This window comes from Nerophis ophidion, linkage group LG15, assembly GCF_033978795.1.
Source record: "Nerophis ophidion isolate RoL-2023_Sa linkage group LG15, RoL_Noph_v1.0, whole genome shotgun sequence".
Lineage (NCBI taxonomy): Eukaryota > Metazoa > Chordata > Actinopteri > Syngnathiformes > Syngnathidae > Nerophis > Nerophis ophidion.
In genome coordinates, this window is record NC_084625.1 from 21054178 (window position 1) to 21078307 (window position 24130).

Here is a 24130-nt window from a genome sequence, read left to right on the forward strand (position 1 = left end):
TTCCTCCAAACATGACACCTGGTCTTCACAACAAAGAGTTCTTATCAAACCACAGAATTTTGTTTCTCATGGTCTGAGAGTCTTTCAGGTGCATTTTGGCAAAGTTTTTACCAAGGGACGGCTTCATCTGACATCTCTACCATACAGGCCTGATTTGTGGTTTACTTTATCCTCTCTCCACAGAGGAATACTGTAACTCTGACAGAGTGATCATCAGGTACTTGGTCACTTCCCTGACTAGACTAAGATTAATGCAGCAATGTACAGAGACATCCTGGAAGAAAACAGACACTTCTCATCCAACCTGATGCTGCAAATAACTGTATGTACAGAATATTTTTTTTATTTTCAATATAATTACAATTAAAAAAAAAACTTTTCACATTTTTATTATGGGGTATTGTCTGTAATTTGAGAACAAAAATTAATGTATTCCATTTTGGAATTAGGCTACGACATAACAAAATGTGGAAAAGGTGAAACTTTCCAAATGCACTTTACAAAGTTTGGACGCCCCTGATTTACATTAAAACGTTCAATGCACACACTCATAAATTGATGTTATGTCTACAGAAAGTGTGAAATATGGTCAGGGGAAAATATCTCACATGATTCCTTTCAGGGCCCACAGTGTGTTTTTACATGCCACACACTGGTGAGAGAACACCTGACTGACGCATAAATGAGCCTTTGTAAGTTTTTTACATTTATGTCATTGTTGTTATGTAGGATTCAACACATCAAACTGCTTCGAATATTCGGTCGCTGCGAGTGTAGCTTAATAAGGTAACAGAGGATGTAGCAGCAAGACATTTGCTGCACATTGCATCCCAAAAAGGTGGCTTCTACAATGCAAATGTAAATACTGTGACAGAGATGCTCTTCAGATGACTGATTTCACACACTTGGAGTGGCAGTTGATTTTCACAGCGCCCTCGCTGGTTTTATGGTTTCACAGTCAACCCCTCAGAAGTGGGATAGAAGTGCGAGGGATTCACATGGAGGTGAGACAATCTTTCACCGCTTGTAACGTGCCAAAACAAGGCAAGGGGTAGCCGTGTGAAAACAAAATCCGCGCGCAAGAACATCAACAGGATAACTGGATGATTTGAACATGCAGTGCTTAACCTGCAATAACCAAGAGATGGAATTGAATCAAAACAAAAGCCTTTCAATGTGAGCATATAACGGCTCTGAAGGAGATTATCTGTGCACTGTGAGCTTGGCTTAAATTCTATAAAGTCAGCACATGAAAGAGGGGGGGGGAGATGAGACAGGATGTTACAATGATCATGTCATACTGTGTTGCCGATGAGTGTTCCTGCATATTTGAATTTACGAACAGCACAGATTGTGTGGTAATTGTCACTTTTTCAACAGCTTAAAGACGACAGGCTAATAAGTCCTAGTACTTTGTGAAAGCCTTCTAATTACACAATGAATATATTCTGGAAAAGAATATCTGTTAAAAAAAAAAAAAAAAAAAAAAAAAAACACGACATAACGTGCCAGAATCAATGCTTAAGGGGGCCCGAGGGAGTAAACTATCACAGTGCTGTGACTGCAGGCTGTGTATGTGTGGCTACAAATCATCATTTCAGCCAAGTCAGCTAACAGTGCAGCGCGTGAACTCCTTCCTTCCTTTTGGTAAAAAAAAAAAAAAATAGTTGTGTTCAAAAATTTCTAACACAAAACTACAGGGACTATGAAATCACAAACTCACCTTGAGAGAGTAGAGATAGTCCATGGAGTTTCTGATGGGAAGCTTGATAGCTAAATGTATTTTTTTTTAAAACCTCAAGTAGTTATTTGGGGCTAACCGCTAGTTTCTCATTCCAGTTAACCTTGGTCAGCCATTTGTCAGGGGAAAAAAGTTCAAAGCCCAAATATCCAAAAGACAGCAACATCAGAACGCTCCCTTTCCAGTTTTTATGTGTGTAATAATTAACTCAGCTGGAGTTAGGGAACGACCAATAAGGACTAAGCATTTGTCACAGTGTAAACAATATTTTTTATCTTCAGCAAGTTTCTTGACTGCCACACTTCCTGCTAGCAAGCATGACACACTCATGTGCAGCTTTGAATGAATCCTATCAGTGGATTTTATGGGACCTGGATAGTATTAATTACTGTAAATGTAAGTGTACTGTCTGTTCAAATCACATTTCAATAATTTATCTAATTTAGGCCTTTCAGAATTCTAAATGCCATTGTTAGCATGATTGACATCTGTTAGCTTTCTTTTGCTGCATTCACAAGAAAATCATTAGGCTGCAGATAATATGCTATCATTTCATCTGTGCAGCTTCTGGTATTCTAATACATCATCATCAGCCTAGCAGTCAGCATTTCATTTTTCCAACAGGTCAAAGAAAGGTTAAGGAGGGGTGGCCACTGGCCTCTGCACGTGTCCTTTGCAGTCCACTAGTTAACCGTGTCTCCTCCACTTGTGAATGCTAGACATTCTGCACAGTAAATGCCAGAGTTCTACTTCAAAACATCAGTCATCGAGACTTTAACCAGACGCCCTGCAGGTAACAATACACAGTCACAACTACTTGGCAGTAAACAGCTGAGAAAAAATATGCAAGGCTTAGGGAAAGCTGGCATTTCCTAATGTTGTGTTACAGTGAAGACATCTAAAGGAAACAGGCATATATAATAAAAAAGTAAGTCTTTTTTTACAAAAAACATCTGTCACTGTCTACTCTGGAACAAAATGCAATAAACTATTTCCTCTGTCATAACACACTGAGGCCTTCTTTAGATTTGACAACCTCAAGCAAAAAAAAAAAGATGAGCTCAGCCAAGAAAAGTGGGTAAAGGTTCAGGCAGCGGCCATTAAACTATGATTCCTTGAATACCACAAGCATACATTTGCATTCCCTGGATGCCCAAAACCATTGCAAAATGATGATATCTAAATGAACCTTGGGAAGAAATTTCCTTTAGCCTGTAATATGTTTTGTTTGGGCATCCAAATCACTCTGAGATCAACATGTGGAGGACCTCTCCATGCAAGAGAGGAATGCTGCTTGCTTTGGCCGAGGACCAGCGATGCTCAGGGCTAGGACAGTTTCGTCCCAGCAAGCTGCTGTAATGCAATTTGTGTTTGCACTAGCCTGTACCCACATTATTGGAACCTTTGAGAAACACAGCCAGTGGGCCTCCAAAAGGTTGTGAGCCCTCTGTAACATTCGAAGATGGGACGTTTTAGTTTGAGTTTATTTCGAACATGCATGCAAACAACATGATACATCACAATTTCCAGTTTATCTATTCAACATGTTCGAAAAGGAATAGAACAAAGCAGAGCATATTTAATCCCACCCTTTTTCCTTTACATAGCAGTTGCTAAAATTTTGTTCACTTATTTTTCTCAATGTATTCACAATATTCTCCATAAGTAATAACATTAAAAATAAATAAAGAAATAATAATTAGTGAAGTAAGTTATAGTTCATATGGTGAGATAAATAAGACTATCTACAGCCATGTAGGTTAAGCCTACTCCAGAGGATGAGTGGCTAAACAGTTATAGTAGAAAGGAGCAAGGCAGCACAAATTCCAACTCAAAAGATTTGTTTAGTCTCTGCAAAGGTTCCTAACATGACTGTGTCAGTCTTGGTTCGTCTGAAAGTGAGTTGTGTAAACTTACGGCATGAATGGCCGATGGCACGGCATCCCTAATCTGCTTTGGAGTGCCGGGGTTGCTCATGGCTCCGTACGGGACGGGCTCTGGGAAGTTGGGGGTGATTGGTGTGGCGTTAGCCCTTCTCTTTCTCGCTGGGACTCAGGCAACTTTTGGACAGCATAACCTGCAAGGATAGATTTGTAACAGCGCTTTTAGGTTCAAACAGCCATGTTGACTAAGCCATGTACAAGATATACCATCAGATTGAGGAGAATAAAAGTTTCATTCGGTAGTTCTGTTCAAGTGCCAGACATGCTACAGCCAACAAATATAAAGACTCCAGCCCAATGTATAATGTGTAACTTTCCAGCTAACCTTTTGTCCCCTATAATCTTGCGTATAATTATAGTGCATCTCCAGCCATACAATAACCATAATTTCAAAAAGCTTAAACAGTTTTGCAGAGCAATTGCGGCTCGACTGAAAGATTTATTGTTGGCATGTACTGATCGAGGTGATTTAGAAAGAATTCGAAAATTTCACTGCACCTACGATAGGATACAACATAAAAATGCAAATGGAATGTTGTGTATTTTGAATTGAATTCAATTCAGTGGAGTCATCTATCCACCAGGAATAAAAACAGCATTGCCCTTTTATTCGTCGTTCTCCATGAACCAGGAAGTAACAATCAAATGATGGCCAAATAATTTTGCACACTGCTTTACACAAGAAATATGTCGGTTCTCCTAACAGTAAACACACACAGATTTGTCATATTTTTATGATTCCCACAGAAAGGTCTTCTTCACCGCCATTCGAGGTCATTAACCATTAGCCAGATAAGAGCCTGATAAATTTGCACTACTGTGCAGGAAGACCCAATGATAAGCTGTGACGCGTGCGTCTGCTAACCTCCGCCAGCCTTCGGTTAGGAGACGCAAATATAAAAACCGATAGGGATTCTGAAAGGATTTCACCCATACCATTTTGAGACCACAAAGTTAATCTGCTGTGGGGTGCATACCATTCTGTATGATCATGGAGGATATTAATAGCAATTGAGTAAGTGACACTACTGTATATTGTTGACCACCAAGTGGCGGGGCATGTGCTGGATATCTGACAGCTGCTGTCAAAAAGATGACGATGAAGGCGCCTGTGCAGTAACCTTGTTGACAACCTATTTAGCGTGTCTGTCAATTAGGTTTCATTAAAAAAAGACTGAACAAAAAAAGGCATCCATGCAATAATAGTAATAACGGAGGCATTCACTCTGCCAGAAGCGTTATTTTCTCAGTAAATGCACACCCTGCCTGCATGGAAGAAACAGTGCTAGCCCCACAGGGATAAAGTTACAGCACACTGGGATGTAGAGCATGAAGTATGGGAACCGGCCCACCTCCTTGCTTCTGATAATTGTGCATTGTGGACTTGAACCTACACCTGGACTTGTAAATAGCCTGTGCCAATGAGAAAAAAGGAAACTGCAGGATGCTCCTTCTGAAAATGATGACACCGCCAAAAAAAGGCTATGGATGAATGCTGTGTGTGCAAGAGGAAGTTAGGACAACAAGGGGCTGTTATTCCCGGTAGAGGTCCAGTGTGTAGTCCTGAGGAATTTGTTCCTCACCTCCATAACTCACTGAGTCACTGTGCGCATGAGGCTTGTGGAAAACATGTCCTCCGTGGAGGAAGTACTTGTGAAAACAGGAAGTCAGCAGCTGTTAGGAAACGCTGTGAACTTTGAACGAAACGGTCAGCCAGTGCTTTAAAATGCCGTGACCCCTGTAGGTTGATTCAATTTGTCGCAGCATGACACTACTGTCGCCTCCTATTCCTGTAAACACGAGGGGTACCAATCACGTGTTAGGACTAAGACATGCATAGATGTATGTGCTACAGGCTCCACATGACAACTAAACAGCTATAACCACTCAATATCAACGCCCATGTCTTATACTTGTGATTTATGATTAGTTGATGCACATTGCATGGGTAATTATCTCTCCCACGGACTAAAAATACACAAAATAAATTCCTAGCGTCCATGTAATTGGTGCTGGTTTTAGGCACTTTACGAGGGGTAAAAATAAGTGGTAAAAATGTGTCAATAAATGTGGCATGCACAGGAGAGCATATATAGTCATCATAATGTCCAAACCAAAACCAAGGTGTGTGCCTTCAATGGAGAGCTGTGTGCTAAAATGCAGGTGGCGTTCAAGCCCTTCTCCTGCTTTTGTGCTGATTGTGTTGTTCTTTAAGGACGAGATACATTCTGGCCTCAATGTTTTATCTGGAGTAACATTCTAAGCAACTAGTATCACCCACAAAGCTGACGCAGAAAAGAGTGCGATAAGTACCAAAAACACTGACAAGGCTACAAAGTGGGTTTATGTAAGTAAACGCTGCTAAATGCATCAACAACTTACTCATAACTTTTTTTTTCTAGCGCAGAAAGTATTTTGTTTGAGGCGATTACTGCTGAGGAACCTAACTTTTTTACACCTATATTTGAAAATATGCTCACTTCTGATACCTAAGGAGTCTTCATTCATAAAATTAAAACAATAATAATGCAATAAAATATAGCAATCATGTGAAACACTTAAATTTGAGTGAGACACCTTAAAGACAATAAATAAAAGCTGATTGGTGAAGATGTCCTACCTTGATTTTCTTACTGCAGAGAAGCCACCGCAAACATTGTAGTAGTGCAACTGCAATCTCTGCAGAGAGGAGCGAGCCCCTTCTGGTCAAAGTGCAGGACAACAGCAAAGACAGGAGAGTGTGAGAGAGTGAGCTGGAGAAGATCGTAGGACACAAGACAGCAGAGTTAAGAGATGTGCAGCGAGTGACGTTGAGCCTCTTGGACCGATGTGCGCCCACTGATAGTGGCCGCCTTCGTCCGCGGGATTAAGTTTCTTCCTGGAGCCTGCTGACAAGTAGCCATGTGACTGCAGAGCCCATTCAACACTGAGTCACACACACACCTCAGTCTCAAAAGTGGTCCTAGTCAGTCAGCCGGTCAGTCAGTACCCTTGATGATTAATATTTGCAGCTTTAGCATGTTTTAAATAACACTGTCTGCACTTCTACAAGCTATATTTAAAACGATGTTTATACTTAAACAAGCCAAATATTTCAAACATACTTGCGTTCAAAGAAATGAGCAGTTTACCGTATATGCATGTCAGTCTATCCAGTACACCTAAAAATGTAGTTTTCACGTCAGCATGTGTGTTTTTTTAATTTTTATTGTATTTGTTGTGGTTGTTGTCTCTCTGTCTTATCAGCCTCTTGTCCCCGCATTTTTTTCTTCTCTGTCTATCCCCTCCTGCAACTGTCTGGCTGCGCCAAACAATAATATACATGCATTTAATAAAGTCAGATACAAATAAGGGAACAAGAGAAATATCCCACATTTATATTTTGTAAAGTAAATCTGTACAGCAAATATGGGCATCCACATCAGCAATATGATTTGCCTAAATAGCTGGACAGGACAAAAAAAAAAACACATTTTAAATGTCAGCATGTGTTAATTCTGTTTTTTTCCCAAGATGGCGCCGCTGTATAGGCTGCTGTTGGCAGGAGCTATGTGCTTTTGTGTTTCCCTCTTGTTTTCATGTGTTATTATATATATATATTTTTTTTTTGCCTTTTGGTCCGGGACCCTTTTGGACTGTGTGACAAGGGGTGGCACTTTCGTGACCTCTGTGGTGCTTTTTGTGGACTTCTGGATCTGCCTCCCAGGAGCCTTTTGGCCATGGAGACCAGCTGCTGGGTCTCTGCTACACCAGAGTCAGTTTGGAGAGACTGGAGGAGATGCGGATGAAGAGCAGGGCTGCGGAGCTAGCACTGAGCTTCACAGTGTCTTGGCTGAATGAGCAGGTATCGGACACCTCAGTCTTCTTGGACATATCCTCGCTCATCCATGCGGACTGGACACTGGCCGAGAGTTGGTTGGCGGCCGAGAGAGGAGTCGGCTCTCTTGGTTGCTTTGTTGGGTCTGCTCCTGTCTCTGGCCATATTCTCTCCACCCCAGCAGACGATGGCGTGGAACACCGCACAGGCCACCACAGTGTATATGTTTCTTTTACTTTTTATTCATAGCTGTATGTATAAGTGGCTGGTTGAATCAGCTCCGCTGCTTTAATGTCTTTCATGTCCTTTGTTTTCTTTGATGTTTGATGTTTCCCTCTTGCACACATGTACAGTAAAAGGGATGTGTACTATGGCTATGAGTTGTATTTTTTCCCTTGGCCTCAGTCTGGACCCCCTCTCCAGAGGCCCAGACTTAGACCGATTTTTTTATTTTATTTTATTTTTTGCTCCCATTCACCCCCTTGTTTACCTGTATCTCACCTATTTTGTAAGGGGCGCCGGAAGTTGGCAGACCCGTCAGCGATCCTGTTCTGTCTCCCTGTAATGTTTGTCTGATCTTGAATGTGATTGTGCTGAAAATGTTAATTTTCCTGAAGGAACTCTCCTGAAGGAATACATAAAGTACTATCTATCTATCCATCTATTCACCCTGCTTTAGAAAAATGTCAGCAAACAGTCACAGGGTCAACATAAAATTAAAAATACATTTGCACTTCTGAATTATAAATCTTTTGAGTCAGGTACTATATATATATTTTTTTTTTAATCCGATGAAACACATTACTGTACGTATGTTCATGCATTTCGTATAGCTCTTACATGATTCATTTATCAAAATAAAAGGCACCACATGTTAACATATACACAAGCTAGCCCAATCTGTCTTGTTTTGCAATACCACTAAACCTAAAAAGGGTCATATAATGATTTTTTTCCTAAATTTAAAACACTTTCTTGTGGTCTACATTAGATATAATGGTGGTGTTTTGGTCAACATTTTGCATAAATGTTGTTGTATTGACCATTTTCAAGACACTTTCTGACTGTCTTCAGAATGCGGCGATTTGTGGCTGGTCTTATTTACATGCTTTCAGGCCAAGCCCCTCCACTTCGTCAGCCATTTTGTAGTTTTTAGTACTTCTATATGGTGTCCACTGACAGACATAAATTCGAACTAGGAGGCAAGATTATTTTATAGATATCTCCACCATGCTTTAATGGTTTGATTTCAAATTTGCGACACTTATGGGAATCCAAAATACACAAAAGCAGGTACCAACAGGTAGGACGAGTTAGTTTTGCATAATAGAATCCCTTTAAAAGCTAGTGCGTCACTGGTTCAAATAATTTAAACATGTTAAACCAAAACATATGACAAAAACACCACCGACTGGCATTGTTACCATTACTGGTTTAGAAGATTTTTTTTCACAATTACAAATTGAAAACAAATTGTCGTTCAGCTCGAATATCGTGATTGGCATATACCCAAAGGTAGGTAGGTATGTGGGAAGGTAGGTAGGTACGATACGTACCATACATACAGTACCGTACCATGCATCCATCTGCATGCACACACACAAACAAACACACACATATATATACATATACATATATACATATACATATATATATATATATATATATATACATATATATATATATATATATACATATATATATATATATATACATATACATATATATATATATATATATATATATATATATATATATATATATATATATACATATACATATATATATATACATGTATATATATATATACATATACATATACATATATATATATATATATATATATATATATATATATATATATATACACAGTTGTGATTGAAATTATTCAACCCCCACACAATTTTGGTGTTTTAGCAAGTTGGACATTTATTCCGTATTTTGTTTATAGTCATATCAAATAAAGATGCATTAAATAGACAAATGCAACTTGAATTACAACATTATATTTTGTAACATGCCAAACAGTGTCATTTCTCTTAATATCTCATTGACAAAATTATTCAACCCCTTGAAGATCATAACTCTTAAGAACAGAATCTGAATTAGGTCTTTTCAATCAGGTGTTGAAAACACCTGTTGATGTGTTTAGAACCATAACGAGCTGGAGTGGCCTTCACAGTCGCCGGACCTAAATCCTATAGAAAACCTGTGGTGGGACTTGAAGAAGGCAGTTGCAGCATGCAAGCCCAAGAATATGAATGAACTGGAGGCCTTTGTCCAAGAGGAATGGGCTAAAATACCTGTAGATCGTTGCAAGAAGCGTGTGTACGGTTATGTATCACGTTTGAAGGGTATAATTACTGCCAAAGGGTGTTCTACTAAGTACTAAAGATGCAAGTAACTAGGGGGTTGAATAATTTTGTCATTGAGATATTAAGAAAAATGTCATTTTTTGGTATTTTGTAAAATACAGTGTTACAATTTAAATTGCATTTGTCTATTTGACACATCTTTATTTTAAATGACTATAAACAACATTTGGAATAAATGTCCAACTTGCTAAAACACCAACATTGTGTGGGGGTTGAATAATTTTGATCACAACTGTATAAACACACACACACACATATATATAAATAAAGCAGTACCAAAGAATTTAGTTTTTAAGTCATGTTTTTAAAAGCTATCATGGAATGTGCAGTCTAACGTTGCTAGCTAACCTTAAACTAATTCGTTATCAATACCAATAACAAACAGTTGTATCTTACATGATCGGAGCAGGAAGCGGGCAGGATATAATGCCTACAACATGATTGAAAGTTAGCGCTCTCTTGACAGCAGTGAAGGCGTGGCCTTTAGGAAACAATTGGCTGAGGGTGTCAGTAATAGTAATATTTTAAAGCCAAAATACATACTGTTATTGTTGTTAAAATGAAAACATAGCTGTTATGCAACGAATCCCTCCTTAAAGTCACAAAAGCCATCGTTGTGTTGTGTGTACGAACAAAGCAAGTCCTGTGAAGTTGTTACCCCTTTGCCAAATAATCAAGCCCTGCATACCACATCAGCTTATACAAGCCTCAGGGGCTAAAGGAATATCCAAGCCCTGGGAGGAGAGTCTGTGTGTGTTTGTAGGAGCTGGAATTGTTTGTCTCCAGGGACACAGTCGTCTAAAAATGTAGTCCAAGTCTGGGGCTGTCCTCCATCCCAACTGGTTGCTGAAAATAGCCTCATGCAAGAAACACCAAGCGTGCTTGACTTTGTAAAGCGGTGCAACCTAATGGCCGCGTTTTCTTAACCCTGACACAGTGTTAATTACATTTTTATTGCAGAGGTATCCCAGTCTGCATAAGGGATATGTTTTTTCTGTTTAATACAGAGTAGTGATTCAACTGCATAATTACCGCATCTGGTAATCTTTATAAAAACATTTTCAGAGTGCTGGTCAAGCCTCTTTTGCCGAATCAGAAGATTTTGAATTGGGGTTTTTTTTGGGAAAGCTGGAGCTACAACTAGTACTTAAGAGTGTAGTCTACCTAAGTGGTGAGTGTCCAAGCATGAATTTTTCCAGAAACTCACCAAAACCCTGCGTCTTTTCCACCAGCCCATAAACGCAAACCCTACACCTGACCCCCGCTTGTAGAGCTCTAAAATGGGTTTTTGTATGTTGAAAACTCTGAATGCTCTTGCCTGAAATAGTCCTACAGTGGTCTATGCTGCTTGATAGCCTGCAGCAAACTGGACTCAGTGTTCGGTTAAGTCCGGCACACCAGTCCGCACACAATTAACTTGGAACATGTCCACTAACAGCTGCGTTCTATCAATGTTTGGCCATCTCTGTTTGGCTATGTCTGCGATCACTAGGCTTGAACTGGCAGCATCTGTGCTTAGGGCTAAGACTATAAGACGGCACCTGTCTGGGGGTGCAGAGGGATTTAAGAGGCTACAAAGACATGGATGATTACATAACATGAAATATAAACGCTGACCCAATGTTGTTTTCCCCACAAAGGAAAAATAAATCCATTTTGATACCACTGATTAGGGATAAATGGTATTGTTTGGAAGGAGTTATCTTGCCAACAGCCATGTCACACTTGAAAACCACAGCCATAAAAGTCCAATATGGTCATCTCACAGTACAATTTTAATTATTTGGTCTAAAAGTTTAGTCATTCAGGGCCGCAAAACTTCTCAAAACATCCTGACCTTTGACCACCAAAGTGTAATCATCTTCTTGCGCCAGATTCCACGCCATGTCCAAATAGCCGACCACTAATCAATCAACCACCAGTGTTCTATTAGTGTTGTCATTGATCACTTAAGCTAATACTGCTTCTTGTTGTCGCAGCTCTTAACAAACGTAATTCATGCTGTTTCAATGATAAATTTCCCAATTAAAGTCAACAATAAGGCCTTCTGTGGTGCACAGTGCTGTTTTCAGTCACAATGCTTCCTCTGTGAGGCTGCTCAAGTTGCATGTCCTCACAGTCAAGAGTGGTTAGTCACTTTGACAACTGAATTTGCACACCCCTGTCTTAAAATGGTCTTTTTCAGTAAAGCAAAGCCAATATCAGACAATGATTCACTTTGCAATCTCCAAACAAAATGTAAACAAGCCCAAACCTTGGTTGATTTTAATTTTCTTTAGGCTTTATGGTGTTTACACACCAAAACTGTCGGGTTTTTTATAAGGTCTGAGCACATTGAGAAAAAAAGTGCATTATCAAAAATGCGTGGTTGTTTTCGGCATGAACAAGCAATTTCCAGCAGGAATGCAGACGTTTGCTCCACTTGTGACAAATCTGTTCACACGGAGCGTGTTTGACAAGACTGCACTGAGCCAAACAAATAGTAGCTCATCACGGAGGTAAGGCCAAGTCCTGGACGAGGCATTCAAGGGCGGCTCAGAATTGTCTGATGAGAAGGTCTCCATCTTGTTTCAAGGTTAGGCACTGCATTGAGATTCAACTGTACACCTATGCTATATTGATTCATTCCAGTTTGACTACCACACTAAAGTCACCTCATGAGCTGACGAGTCAGCTAAAGGAGACACACCCTTCATCGTCCTATCCTCAGTATATCCTGACATATTTTGGTCATGTGCTTCCAAGATGAACTCCATTAGCATTTAAGGACTTGCATTACATATTAATAGACTGTAAAAAAAACTAAAAAGCTAAATTTCTATTCTTATTACTTAATAAAATAAAACAGAAATGTATTATCCCTGTTATACCACATTTGGCATCTCCTCATAATAGGCAGCATATAATACAAAAATAAGAATATCAAAAACACAATAACTAATAAGTAATGCTATTTTTCTATATATAGCTAGTAGTCTGCTGTGATATTTATATTGTATGTATTTGTTTGGTTACCAGTGGTTTTGCCCTCCTGCCTCATAGCAAGAACGTCCTCGCTTCGATTCCCGGGTTCAGGGTATTTCTGTGTGGAGTTTGGAGGATTTCTCCGGCTTCCTCTGACTTTCAAAGACATGCACCTAGGGATAGATGTATTGGATACACTACATAGACACTAATGTGTGAATGTTATCTGTCTCTCTGTGTTGGCCCTGCGATGAAGCTGCGACTTGTCCAGGGTGTATGCCGCCTTCCGTCCAAATGCAGTTGGGATAGGCTCCAGACACCACCGTGACCCCACGAGGGACGAGAGGTAGAAAATGGATGGATAAATATATATATATATATATCCATCCATTTTCTACTGCTTATTCCCTTTTGGGGGGCGGGGGTCGCTGGCGCCTATTTCAGCTTCAATCGGGCGGAAGGCGGAGTACACCCTGGACCAGTTGCCACCTTATCACAGGGCCAACATAGATATCTATATATAAATACATATATGTATATATAAACACATATGATGAAGTAGTCTAGTGATTTGTCCCACACATACATATTGCGCACTATTCTCTGGATAATCCAATCAAGACATATATATATATATATACATACATATATATATATATATATAATGTGTGTGTGTGTATATATATATATATATATATATATATATATATATATATATATATATATATATATATATATATGTGTGTGTGTATACATATATGTATATATAAACACATATATACATACATATCAGTGACGTGCTGTTAGGGGAGGCAAGTGAGGCGAAGCCTCACTTCCACCAGGTGGCTTAACCATGAGATGTTCCAAAACGAAGTAATAAAATAAAATAAGTTTCAATATTTCTCTTTTGGTTTATGCGTTCTATGTGATTTTGGTGTGGTTCCTGTATATTTTGATCATTTTTATAGTCAAAATCGCGGAAATTCCATGTTTCCTGATCAAAACAATGCAGCAGATGAGAAGTGAGGCAGACACAGGTGGTGCCTCCATGGCTACACACAGTGTGTATTGGGCGTGTGCGTGCGAGGGGGCGCATGCTTGTTGCCACGTGGAAAAGGCAGGTCTTGAGGCAGCAAGTACCTCTGCTTCAAGGTAGGGGGCGATATATTGTCAACTTCCAGTTCAATGCTTCAGCAGTACTCTGACTCGACACACTGGGAGAAGTGGGGGCGCTCAAGCTAGCATACACAGGTCCCTCCAGCGGAAGCCTGCATTTTCTGCCAATATGGAGGATTATATACTGTATCCAAGATTAAATACTTCTCTAAACTGGACTTTAAGACAAAATTAATCCGATCATACAAAGTATGTTTTCATGGAGGATAGCTATTGCTGCTTCAGATACAAATGCAGAAAGGTAATATACACTCACAATACTTGATTTATTTTGTTAAAAGCGAATGGGACCAAAATGTTTTTAATAACAACTTTATAAAATAGTTTTTGGATGCATTTATCATATCATGATATCATTATGATAACGTTTTTGTGAAAGCGAATACCTCCCTTTTTTTTCCTGTAACTCTAATGTGCAACCTAAATCAACAATGACTAGAGTTGGACATATGCAATTAAGTAAAAAAAAAAAAAAGAATAAAAAAAGTATGAATGCACTCACTTGGTGTTTAGTTCACCGCACATCACTGATATATATACATATGTACACACACACACATATATATATACACACATCCACAGGTATATGTACACACACATTTATATACACACACACATATACATATATATTTACATATATATACACCGGTATACATGATTATTTCTAAAAATACATTGCTCCAATATTTTTTATATTAATATTTTAATATTATTCCATTAGGATGGATAAGCGGTAGAAAATGGATGGATGGAGTATATATACACACGCATGCACACATTCGCATATTTGTGCGGGAACATCTACTGTTTCTACAGTGTTCTCTACAGTGGACATTTTTTATATCAGTTTTGAAAATGCAGTTCCTCAGAAAAGTTACCTTACCTTTAAACTTTTAATAATGTAAATACTTCACAAATTGACTTTGCTGGCTTCACCTTTTTTGGGTGATGGTAGTTTATCGAGTAAATCAGTAGTTTTCAACCTTTTTTTAGTGATGTACCCCCTGTAAACATTTTTTTAATTCAAGCACCCCCTAATCAGGGCAAAATATTTTTGGTTGAAAAAAAAGAGATAAAGAAGTAAAATACAGCACTATGTCATCAGTTTCTGATTAATTAAATTGTGTAACAGTGCAAAATATTGGTCATTTTTTGTGGTCTTTTTTTAACTATTTGGGAAAAAAAGATATAAAAAATAACTAAAAACTTGTTGAAAAATAAACAGGTGATTCAATTATAAATAAAGATTTCTACACATAGAAGTAATCATCAACTTATAGTGCCCTCTTTGGGGATTGACACTGAATATTGCATTGTTGTATTTTTCCCCCCGCAGTTTATAAACTTACATTCATATTTTGTTGAAGTATTATTCAATAAATCTATTTATAAAGGATTTTTGAATTGTTGCTAATTTCAGAATATTTTTAAAAAAATCTCACATACCCCTTGGCATACCTTCAAGTACCCCCAGGGTTACGCATACCCCCATTTGAGAACCACTTGAGAAGATGATGCAGAGCAGATAACGATGCACCGTGAGCGAGTTGGTTTTGGCTTGGAACTCTCGTCTCGAGTGTTATGTTTTTGCCAGGGTTTGTTGGTTTGCAACATAACTTAATTTATGAACGAAATTTGAGAAAAAAATATTCCTCTTATTTAGTACAAAGTGGAACACACTTCACTTCCTGTTTCCTCTTTTGCTCCATGCCCCCTCATTGCAGACCAACCAGTGCTATTCAGAGGATTATGGGAAATGTCAGACTACAGAAAACACTCACCAAGTTTTCGTTTGATACCGTTACGCTTCATAGAGTTATTGAGAACATTTTCAAACCATAATATCGCGGTATCTACAATACCATTACAGCCCTAGAAAAAAATAAAATAAAATATATATACACACATATATATATATATATATATATATATACATATATATACACACATATATATATATATATATATATATATATATATATATATATATATATATATATATATGTGTACACGCACGCACGTACGCACACATACAGTGGGGGAAAAAGTATTTAGTCAGCCACCGATTGTGCAAGTTCTCCCACTTAAAATGATGACAGAGTTCTGTCATTTTTATCATAGGTACACTTCAACTGTGAGAGACAGAATGTGAAAAAAAATCCAGAAATTCACATTGTAGGAATTTTAAAGAATTTATTTGTAAATTATGGTGGCAAATAAGTATTTGGTCAACCATTCAAAGCTCTCACTGATGGAAGGAGGTTTTGGCTCAAGATCTCACGATACATGGCCCCATTCAGTCTTTCCTTAACACGGATCAATCGTCCTGTCCCCTTGGCAGAAAAACTGCCCCAAAGGATGATGTTTCCACCACGCTGGCTTCACAGTAGGTATGGTGTTCTTGGGATGCAACTCAGTATTCTTCTTCCTCCAAACACGACGAGTTCAGTTTATACCAAAAAGTTCTAGTTTGGTTTCATCTGACCACATGACATTCTCCCAATCTTCTGCTGTATCATCCATGTATCCATTTTGGTATAAACTCAATTCGTCGTGTTTGGAGGAAGAAGAATACTGAGTTGCATCCCAAGAACACCATACCTACTGTGAAGCATGGGGGTGGAAACATCATGCTTTGGGGCCGTTTTTATGTTAAGGAGACAAGACGATTGATTCATGTTAAGGAAAGAATAAATGGGGACATGTATCGTGAAATTTTGAGACAAAACCTCCTTCCATCAGTGAGAGCTTTGAATGGTTGACCAAATACTTAATTTCCACCATAATTTACAAATACATTCTTTAAAATTCCTACAATGTGAATTCCTGGATTTTTTTTTCACATTCTGTCTCTCACAGTGGAAGTGTACCAATGATGAAAATGACAGACCTCTGTCATCATTTTAAGTGGGAGAACTTGCACAATTGGTGGCTGACTAAATAAATTTTTTGCTCCACTGTACACACACACGCACAGACACACACACACACACACACACACACACACACACACACACACACACACACACACACACACACACACACACACACACACACACACACACACACACACACACACACACACACACTCCCCAGAAGATTTCTTTGTGATTTCCACATACAAATATTGAAGATATTTTCTTCTTCTCAACTCTGTGGTGATATTATTTTCACAAAATACAACCAATACTACGTTGATGTTAAGTCTTACTTGTGAAAAGTAATTTCCCGATTCCTATTTTCAACAGTCCGCTCATTTGAGCAGGAAAACACCAGCTCGGCATCTTTGTTTTCTACCTGTCAACTGTCAGTTTAGGCTGCTCGCCGGCTCCTCATCACCACTTCAAGATGGCGGACGTTTTTCTCACGTCACAGCAGCCAATGCTGCGTCTACTTATAAGATGTCTAAGGTTGCAACGTCATTGCAAACATTCCAAACATGGCAATCGGTTGCTTCCACTTCAGTTCACTACCTTATTAATACTTTTTGTCAATTGATTTTTTTTTTAAACAGGGTTGCATGAAGTACCTATACATAACGTTACGTTTGTCAATGTATTACACACAGTAACGTAACATTAGACGGCGGTCAGCGGCACTGCGTATTTTAGCCACCTACAAAAAGAAAAACATAGTCAAATAAATGTCAGTTAAAATATATACTATATTAAGATCATGTGTACATATTGCGTAGCCCTCACATCTAAAAAGTACAACTCTGTTCATTGTTATGTTCATGTATTTGTTATGTTTTCCTTGTGTACACACTAGGGGTGTAATGTACACAAAATATTTGGTTCGGTACGTACCTCGGTTTAGAGGTCACGGTTCGGTTAATTTTCGGTACAGTAAAAAAACAACAAAATATAAATTTTTTGGTTATTTATTTTCCAAATTTGTAAACAATGTCTTTATCCTTTTAACATTGGGAACACTATAATAATTCTACCCATGTTAATCCACATTAAACTGCCTCAAGTTGTTGCTTTGATTAAATAAAATGACAAAACCTTTCTTCTACATATAAAAAGTGCAACATTAAACAGTTTCAAGTCAACTCATTATGCTTAATTTATTACAGCATTTGGGAAACCTGTAGTTGACTTTTATTATGTAAATGTTATCTTTTTGTCAATATGTGATAGCAGGGACCCTGCCATTCAAAACTAGGCTGCTACATTACTAATGATCAATAGAACTATAGCTGAAAATATAGTACAATAGTAATAGAAGAGACTATTCATCCCTGAACACCATGGAATTTATTTGAAATAACAGACAGACAGGGCTTTGCTGCCCCTAACACATGCACACGCACACACACACAGCAAAATGAGCTAACGTTACGCCAAAAGCTAATTAGCATTCACCTCAAGCCAGAACTGCAAGCGAGCTGAGCTGCAGTTTAAGTTTCTAGAAGGTCAACGGGCTCATAGTGATGCTAGTAACAGTTGTGACTGGGAGGTGTTTTTTATCATTTGGGGAGAGTACACTGTCCGCTGCTACCCTGCTAGACACATATCTGCTTGACGCTGAAGCATTGACTACATGCGCTCTGAATACGCACTGCTGATTGGCTTTGTATGTAACCAATCAGATGGTTGTGTGAGTGGAACAATGCTTGGTGCTCAGAGAGAGGCAGAAAGCAGAGCAGGTTGTTAAGACTTTAGATTTCAAACTCGTTCGATACACCTCCGAACCGGACCGAAACCCGCGTACCGAAACGGTTTAATACAAATACACGTACTGTTACACCCCTAGTACACACACATCAACACACATACAGTATGAGATGAGATCAATGAGATAAGGTAAGAACAGGATAGAAACTGCTGTGGAACTAGTTACAGTGCAATATGCCATGGAAATACACTGTTAACTCTTTTGTGCAAATAAGTACAGTTGCATTTGCTTTTTTCAAATGTGTTTATTCTGTAAAGGAATGAGTTAAATGTTTAAAATGACTGGTTAATAGTGCTATCATGAAGTGCAGTGTCAGCACAATTTTTTTTTTTGCAATTTTAAATGCACTTGTTTTAATAAATAAATACAGCGTTTTAAAAGCATACACAGTCTGTGTAAATATATCAGTCTGTGGTTAAAAGGACTTGAAAGCACTCAAAACTAAAAATGCAGGACTTGGGACTTGACTTGAGACTTTCCAGTTTTGACTTTGGACTTGACTCAGGACTTCCCTGTCTTGACTCGGGACTTGAGGGCAAAGACTTGAGACTTACTTATGCAGGGTTTCCCACACATTCATTTATTTGTGGCGGCCGGCCACGAAAGAATTACGGCCGCCTCAAATAAAAAATAAATAAATAAATAAAAATTATTATTATTATTTTTTTTTTGCTTTTGACTCGCTCGACCGCTCATAAAAGCAATGGGACTCTGTCTGTGAATGGAGCTTGTAGTTAAATATTATATAAATATGTACATAAAGTGTTGTAATTATATTCCAACTAAGCGTTCTTCTTGGTCTTCGCCGCCGCCACTGCCTCCCCACCCCTGACCGACCACACCACCACAAATAGATGCCTGACCCGTGGAAAACACTGTTATGACTTGCAAAACAAGTACTTTGTCCCACCTCTGATACATACATACATACATACATACATATATATATATAGAGAGAGAGAGAGAGAGAGGAGAGAGAGAGAGAGAGAAGCATCAGCGCCCCCCGCGACCTCAAAGGGAATAAGCGGCAGAAAATGGATGGATGGATAGATATATATCAGTGACGTGCGGTGAACTAAACACCAGGTGAGGCATAGATATTTTTTTTTTCTTTTTTTTACTTAAATGCATATGTGCAGCTCTAGTCATTGTTGATATAGGATCCATATTAGAGTAACAGGGGGGAAAAAAGGGAGTTATTTGCTTTCCTAAAAACGTTATCATAATGATATTATGCTTTGATAAATGGGTCCAAAAAGTATTTAATAAAGTTGTTATTAAATACTTTTTGGTTCCATCCTTTTTCTACCGCTTATTCCCTTTTGGGGTCGCGGGGGGCGCTGGCGCCTATCTCAGCTACAATCGGGCGGAAGGCGGGGTACACCCTGGACAAGTCGCCACCTCACAGATAGACAGACAACATTCACATTCAAACACTAGGACCAATTTAGTGTTGCCAATCAACCTATCCCCAGGTGCATGTCTTTGGAAGTGGGAGGAAGCCGGAGTACCCGGAGGGAACCCACGCATTCACGGGGAGAACATGCAAACTCCACACAGAAAGATCCCGAGCCTGGAATTTGAACCCAGGACTACAGGAACTTCGTATTGTGAGCCAGACGCACTAACCCCTCTTCCACCGTGAAGCCCTCTTTTTAGTTCCATTTGCTATTAAAAAAATAAATCATGTATTGTGAGTGTATTTACCTTTCTGTCTTTGTATCTGAAGCAGCAATAGCTATCCTCCATGAAAACGTACTTTGTATGATCGCATTAATTTTGTCTTAAAGTCCAGTTTAGAGAAGTATTTAATCTTGGATACAATTTATAATCCTCCATATTGGCAGAAACATGAATTTAATTAAAATTCTTTCCAAGAAATTAAACAATATTTTTGCATCTGACAAAAAACACCCACAAACGCTGTCTTACTCTAATAAAAATGCCTTGTTTGTTATAAATACAGTTAAAAAAAAGAAGAAAAAAAAGACTGACTTCTGCTGGAGAGACCTCTGTCTACTAGCTTGTATGGACATACCCAGTGTGGCGAGTCAGAGTACTGTTGAGGCATTGAACTGCAAGTTGACAATGTATCGCCCCCTACCTTGAGGCAGAGGTACTTGCTGCCTCAAGACCTGCCTTTTCCCAGTGGCAACAAGCATGCGCCCCCTCGCACGCACACGCCCAATACACACTGTGTGTAGCCATGGAGGCACCACCTGTGTCTGCCTCACTTCTCATATGCTGCATTGTTTTGATATGGAAACATGGAATTTCCGCGATTTTGACCATGAAAATGATCAAAATATACAGGAACTACACCAAAATCACATAGAAAGCATGAACCAAAAAATAAATATTAAAACTTATTTTATTTTATTACTTCGTTTTGGAACCTCTCATGGTTAAGCCACCTGGTCGCAGGTGAGGCTTCGCCTCACTTGCCTCCCCTAACAGAACGTCACTGATATGTATGTATATATGTGTTTATATATACATATATATATGTATACACACACATATATATACACACATACACACATTATTTATATATATATATACATACATATATATATATATCCATCCATCCATCCATTTTCTACCGCTTATTCCCTTTCGGGGTCGCGGGGGGCGCTGGCGCCTATCTCAGCTACAATCGGGTGGAAGGCGGGGTACACCCTGGACAAGTCGCCACCTCATAGCAAGGCCGACACAGATAGACAGACAACATTCACACTCACATTCACACAGTAGGGCCAATTTAGTGTTGCCAATCAACCTATCCCCAGGTGCATGTCTTTGGAAGTGGGAGGAAGCCGGAGTACTCGGAGGGAACCCACGCATTCAGGGGGAGAACATGCAAACTCCACACAGAAAGATCCCAAGCCTGGATTTGAACCCAGGACTGCAGGACCTTCGTATTGTGAGGCAGATACACTAACCCCCTCTGCCACCGTGAAGCCCATATATATATATATATATATATATATATATATATATATATATATATATATATATATATATATATATATATATATATATATGTCTTGATTGGATTATCCAGATAATAGTGCTCGATACCGTGGTAGAGCGCAATATGTATGTGTGGGAAAAATCACAAGACTACTTCATCTCTACAGAACTGTTTCATGAGGGGTTCCCTCAATCATCAGGAGATTTTTTTTCTTTCCCACACATATACATGTATATGTATATATACACATATATATATACACACACATATACATATATATTATATATGTGCACAAACACAGACACAAAACAAAAAACAGACATTTGTGAAACTTAACATAGAAGCGGAGTGAAAAATATCGATCTCATCATATTAGTATGGATCCGATTCGGGTACAAGTCTGTTATCGGTAATACCAATATTTGGTTCGATTTGTCCACCTGCAGTTTGAGCAATTAATTTCATAAGTACACACACACACGCCACTACTTATAAGCATATTGTTTGCATATTTCTCTCCCACAAATGTAAAAACTCTATTACTATTACTAATATCATTATTAGGAATGAACGAGAGCTAGCTTAAAGCATAAGCTAACTCAACTGTCCCAGGGCTAAAGCTTATGTATGATGTACTATAACACTTATCGCATAATATTCTCATTGCACATTTCCATATGCTTCAAGCCACGACATATTACAAGTCTGGACATATTTTGTTGACTTTGTGGAGAGTTTAAAAAGCCAAGGAACAAAGCCAAGTCGTATGTATGTAAGTGTGAGTGTAAGTGTGGTCAGGCAAGTGTCAACACTGGCTGGTCCCCTCGCGTGGAGAAATAACTCAGCCGACATATCAACATTGTTCAACACAGCTGTAGCTCAAACTCAGTTCAGGAATGTCCAATAACGCCCGATAAAGTCATCTCACCACGTTCAAATTGCAAATGACATGAACAGTTATTTTCACTGCGGTACCTGACTCACCTCAAACTCTCGCCGCTGGATGACTTGGATCAACCGGTGTCAAACAACTCTATATAATACAGACCACTTCCTGTATATGGGTAAAAATAAAAGCTTTAAATCGAGCATGTGCGGATGTTGACCGTGTAAAAGAGTTAAATGATCAATACCCACCTCAAATACTACAATTGGAAATGTTAACAGACCAGAATGCACAGGACTGGTGTGTTTTACGAATATATATTTCCCAATACACATATTGTTTTGAAAATAGCCCTTCCATTTCCGTCTTTGTTTTACTCTTTCGGCAACCTATCGATGGGGCATCACAGTGCTGCCGTCTCTGCGCATGCGTTAAAGATGCTCCATGAGTCTTGACTCGAAACGTTGAGGGCGGAGCACGTACCGTTAGAATGATGCCATGACCTTCACTTTAAATAGAAAACCTTATTAAATATCACTCAAGGGATGGCTAGGACATTTTGTGGATACTACAAGTTGTTTGTCTTTGGAGTCAGTCAGGCTATTCTTAGTGGTAGTCGTCGTTATTATCATTAAAGGAGCTATTTTTTTTTAAATTTCGCAGTATTTAGTGCTTAGATTTGATTATTCTGAATTAATTAGATTTCAATAGGATTACATTTGGTATTTTTTTTATCTGTTTAGTTTAAGTACATTCTTGTTTGTGTGTTTTGTGTCATTTAGGCCAATGCTATGAAAAATGCAACTGTTTGAAAGGGACCCGGGTGGGTATATATTAAGGGTTTGGGAAAAAATTGATTGAATACGAATCAAATCGAATACGTTGTGCGATTCAGAATTGATTCTCATTTTTAAATTAAATCGATTTATGTTTTTATTTTTATTTTTTTTAATCAATCCAACAAACCACCACACAGCAATACCATAACAATCCAATCCAATTCCAAAACCAAACCTGACCCAGCAACACTCAGAACTGCAATAAACAGAGCAATTGAGAGGAGACACAAACACGACACAGAACAAACCAAAAGTAGTGAAACAAAAATGAATATTATCAACAACAGTACCAATATTAGTTATAATTTCAGCATAGCAGTGATTAGAAATCCCTCATTGACATTATCATTTGACATTTATAAAAATTAAAAAACAAAACAAAAGTGTCACAGTGGCTTACACTTGCATCACATCTCATAAGCTTGACAACACACTGTGGCCAATGTTTTCACAAAGATAAAATAAGTCATGGTGTTGGTTCGTTTAATAGTTAAAACAAATTTACATTATTGCAATCAGTTGATAAAACATTGTCCTTTACAATTATAAAAGCTTATTTTTTAAAAATCTACTACTCTGCTTGCATGTCAACAGACTGGGGTAGAACCTGCTGAAATCCTATGTATTGAATGAATACAGAATCGTTTTAAATCGGAAAAATATCATTTTTGAATCGAGAATCGCGTTGAATCGAAAAAAATCAATATATTATCGAATCGTGACCCCAAGAAT

General features: G+C 38.5%; 1 protein-coding gene across 8 annotated transcripts in view; it reads right to left on the bottom strand.

Moving 5' to 3' along the window:
• Positions 1 to 22948, bottom strand: part of slc4a2b (solute carrier family 4 member 2b) — a 46275-nt gene extending 23327 nt beyond the window's left edge. For 2 of the 8 annotated variants that reach the window (XM_061921724.1, XM_061921717.1), the window contains exons 1-2: positions 6305 to 6607; positions 3659 to 3818 (exon numbers count right to left, since the gene is read on the bottom strand). In XM_061921724.1, the coding sequence (XP_061777708.1) occupies positions 3659 to 3718 (60 nt within the window). In that variant the 5' untranslated portion in view covers positions 3719 to 3818; positions 6305 to 6607. Of the gene's footprint in view, positions 1 to 3658; positions 3819 to 5267; positions 5475 to 6304; positions 6609 to 22657; positions 22728 to 22810 lie in introns of those variants that run through there. The other 6 variants (XM_061921721.1, XM_061921719.1, XM_061921718.1 and 3 more) reach the window with 6 other exon arrangements.
• Between the last annotated feature and the right edge of the window lie 1182 nt (positions 22949 to 24130).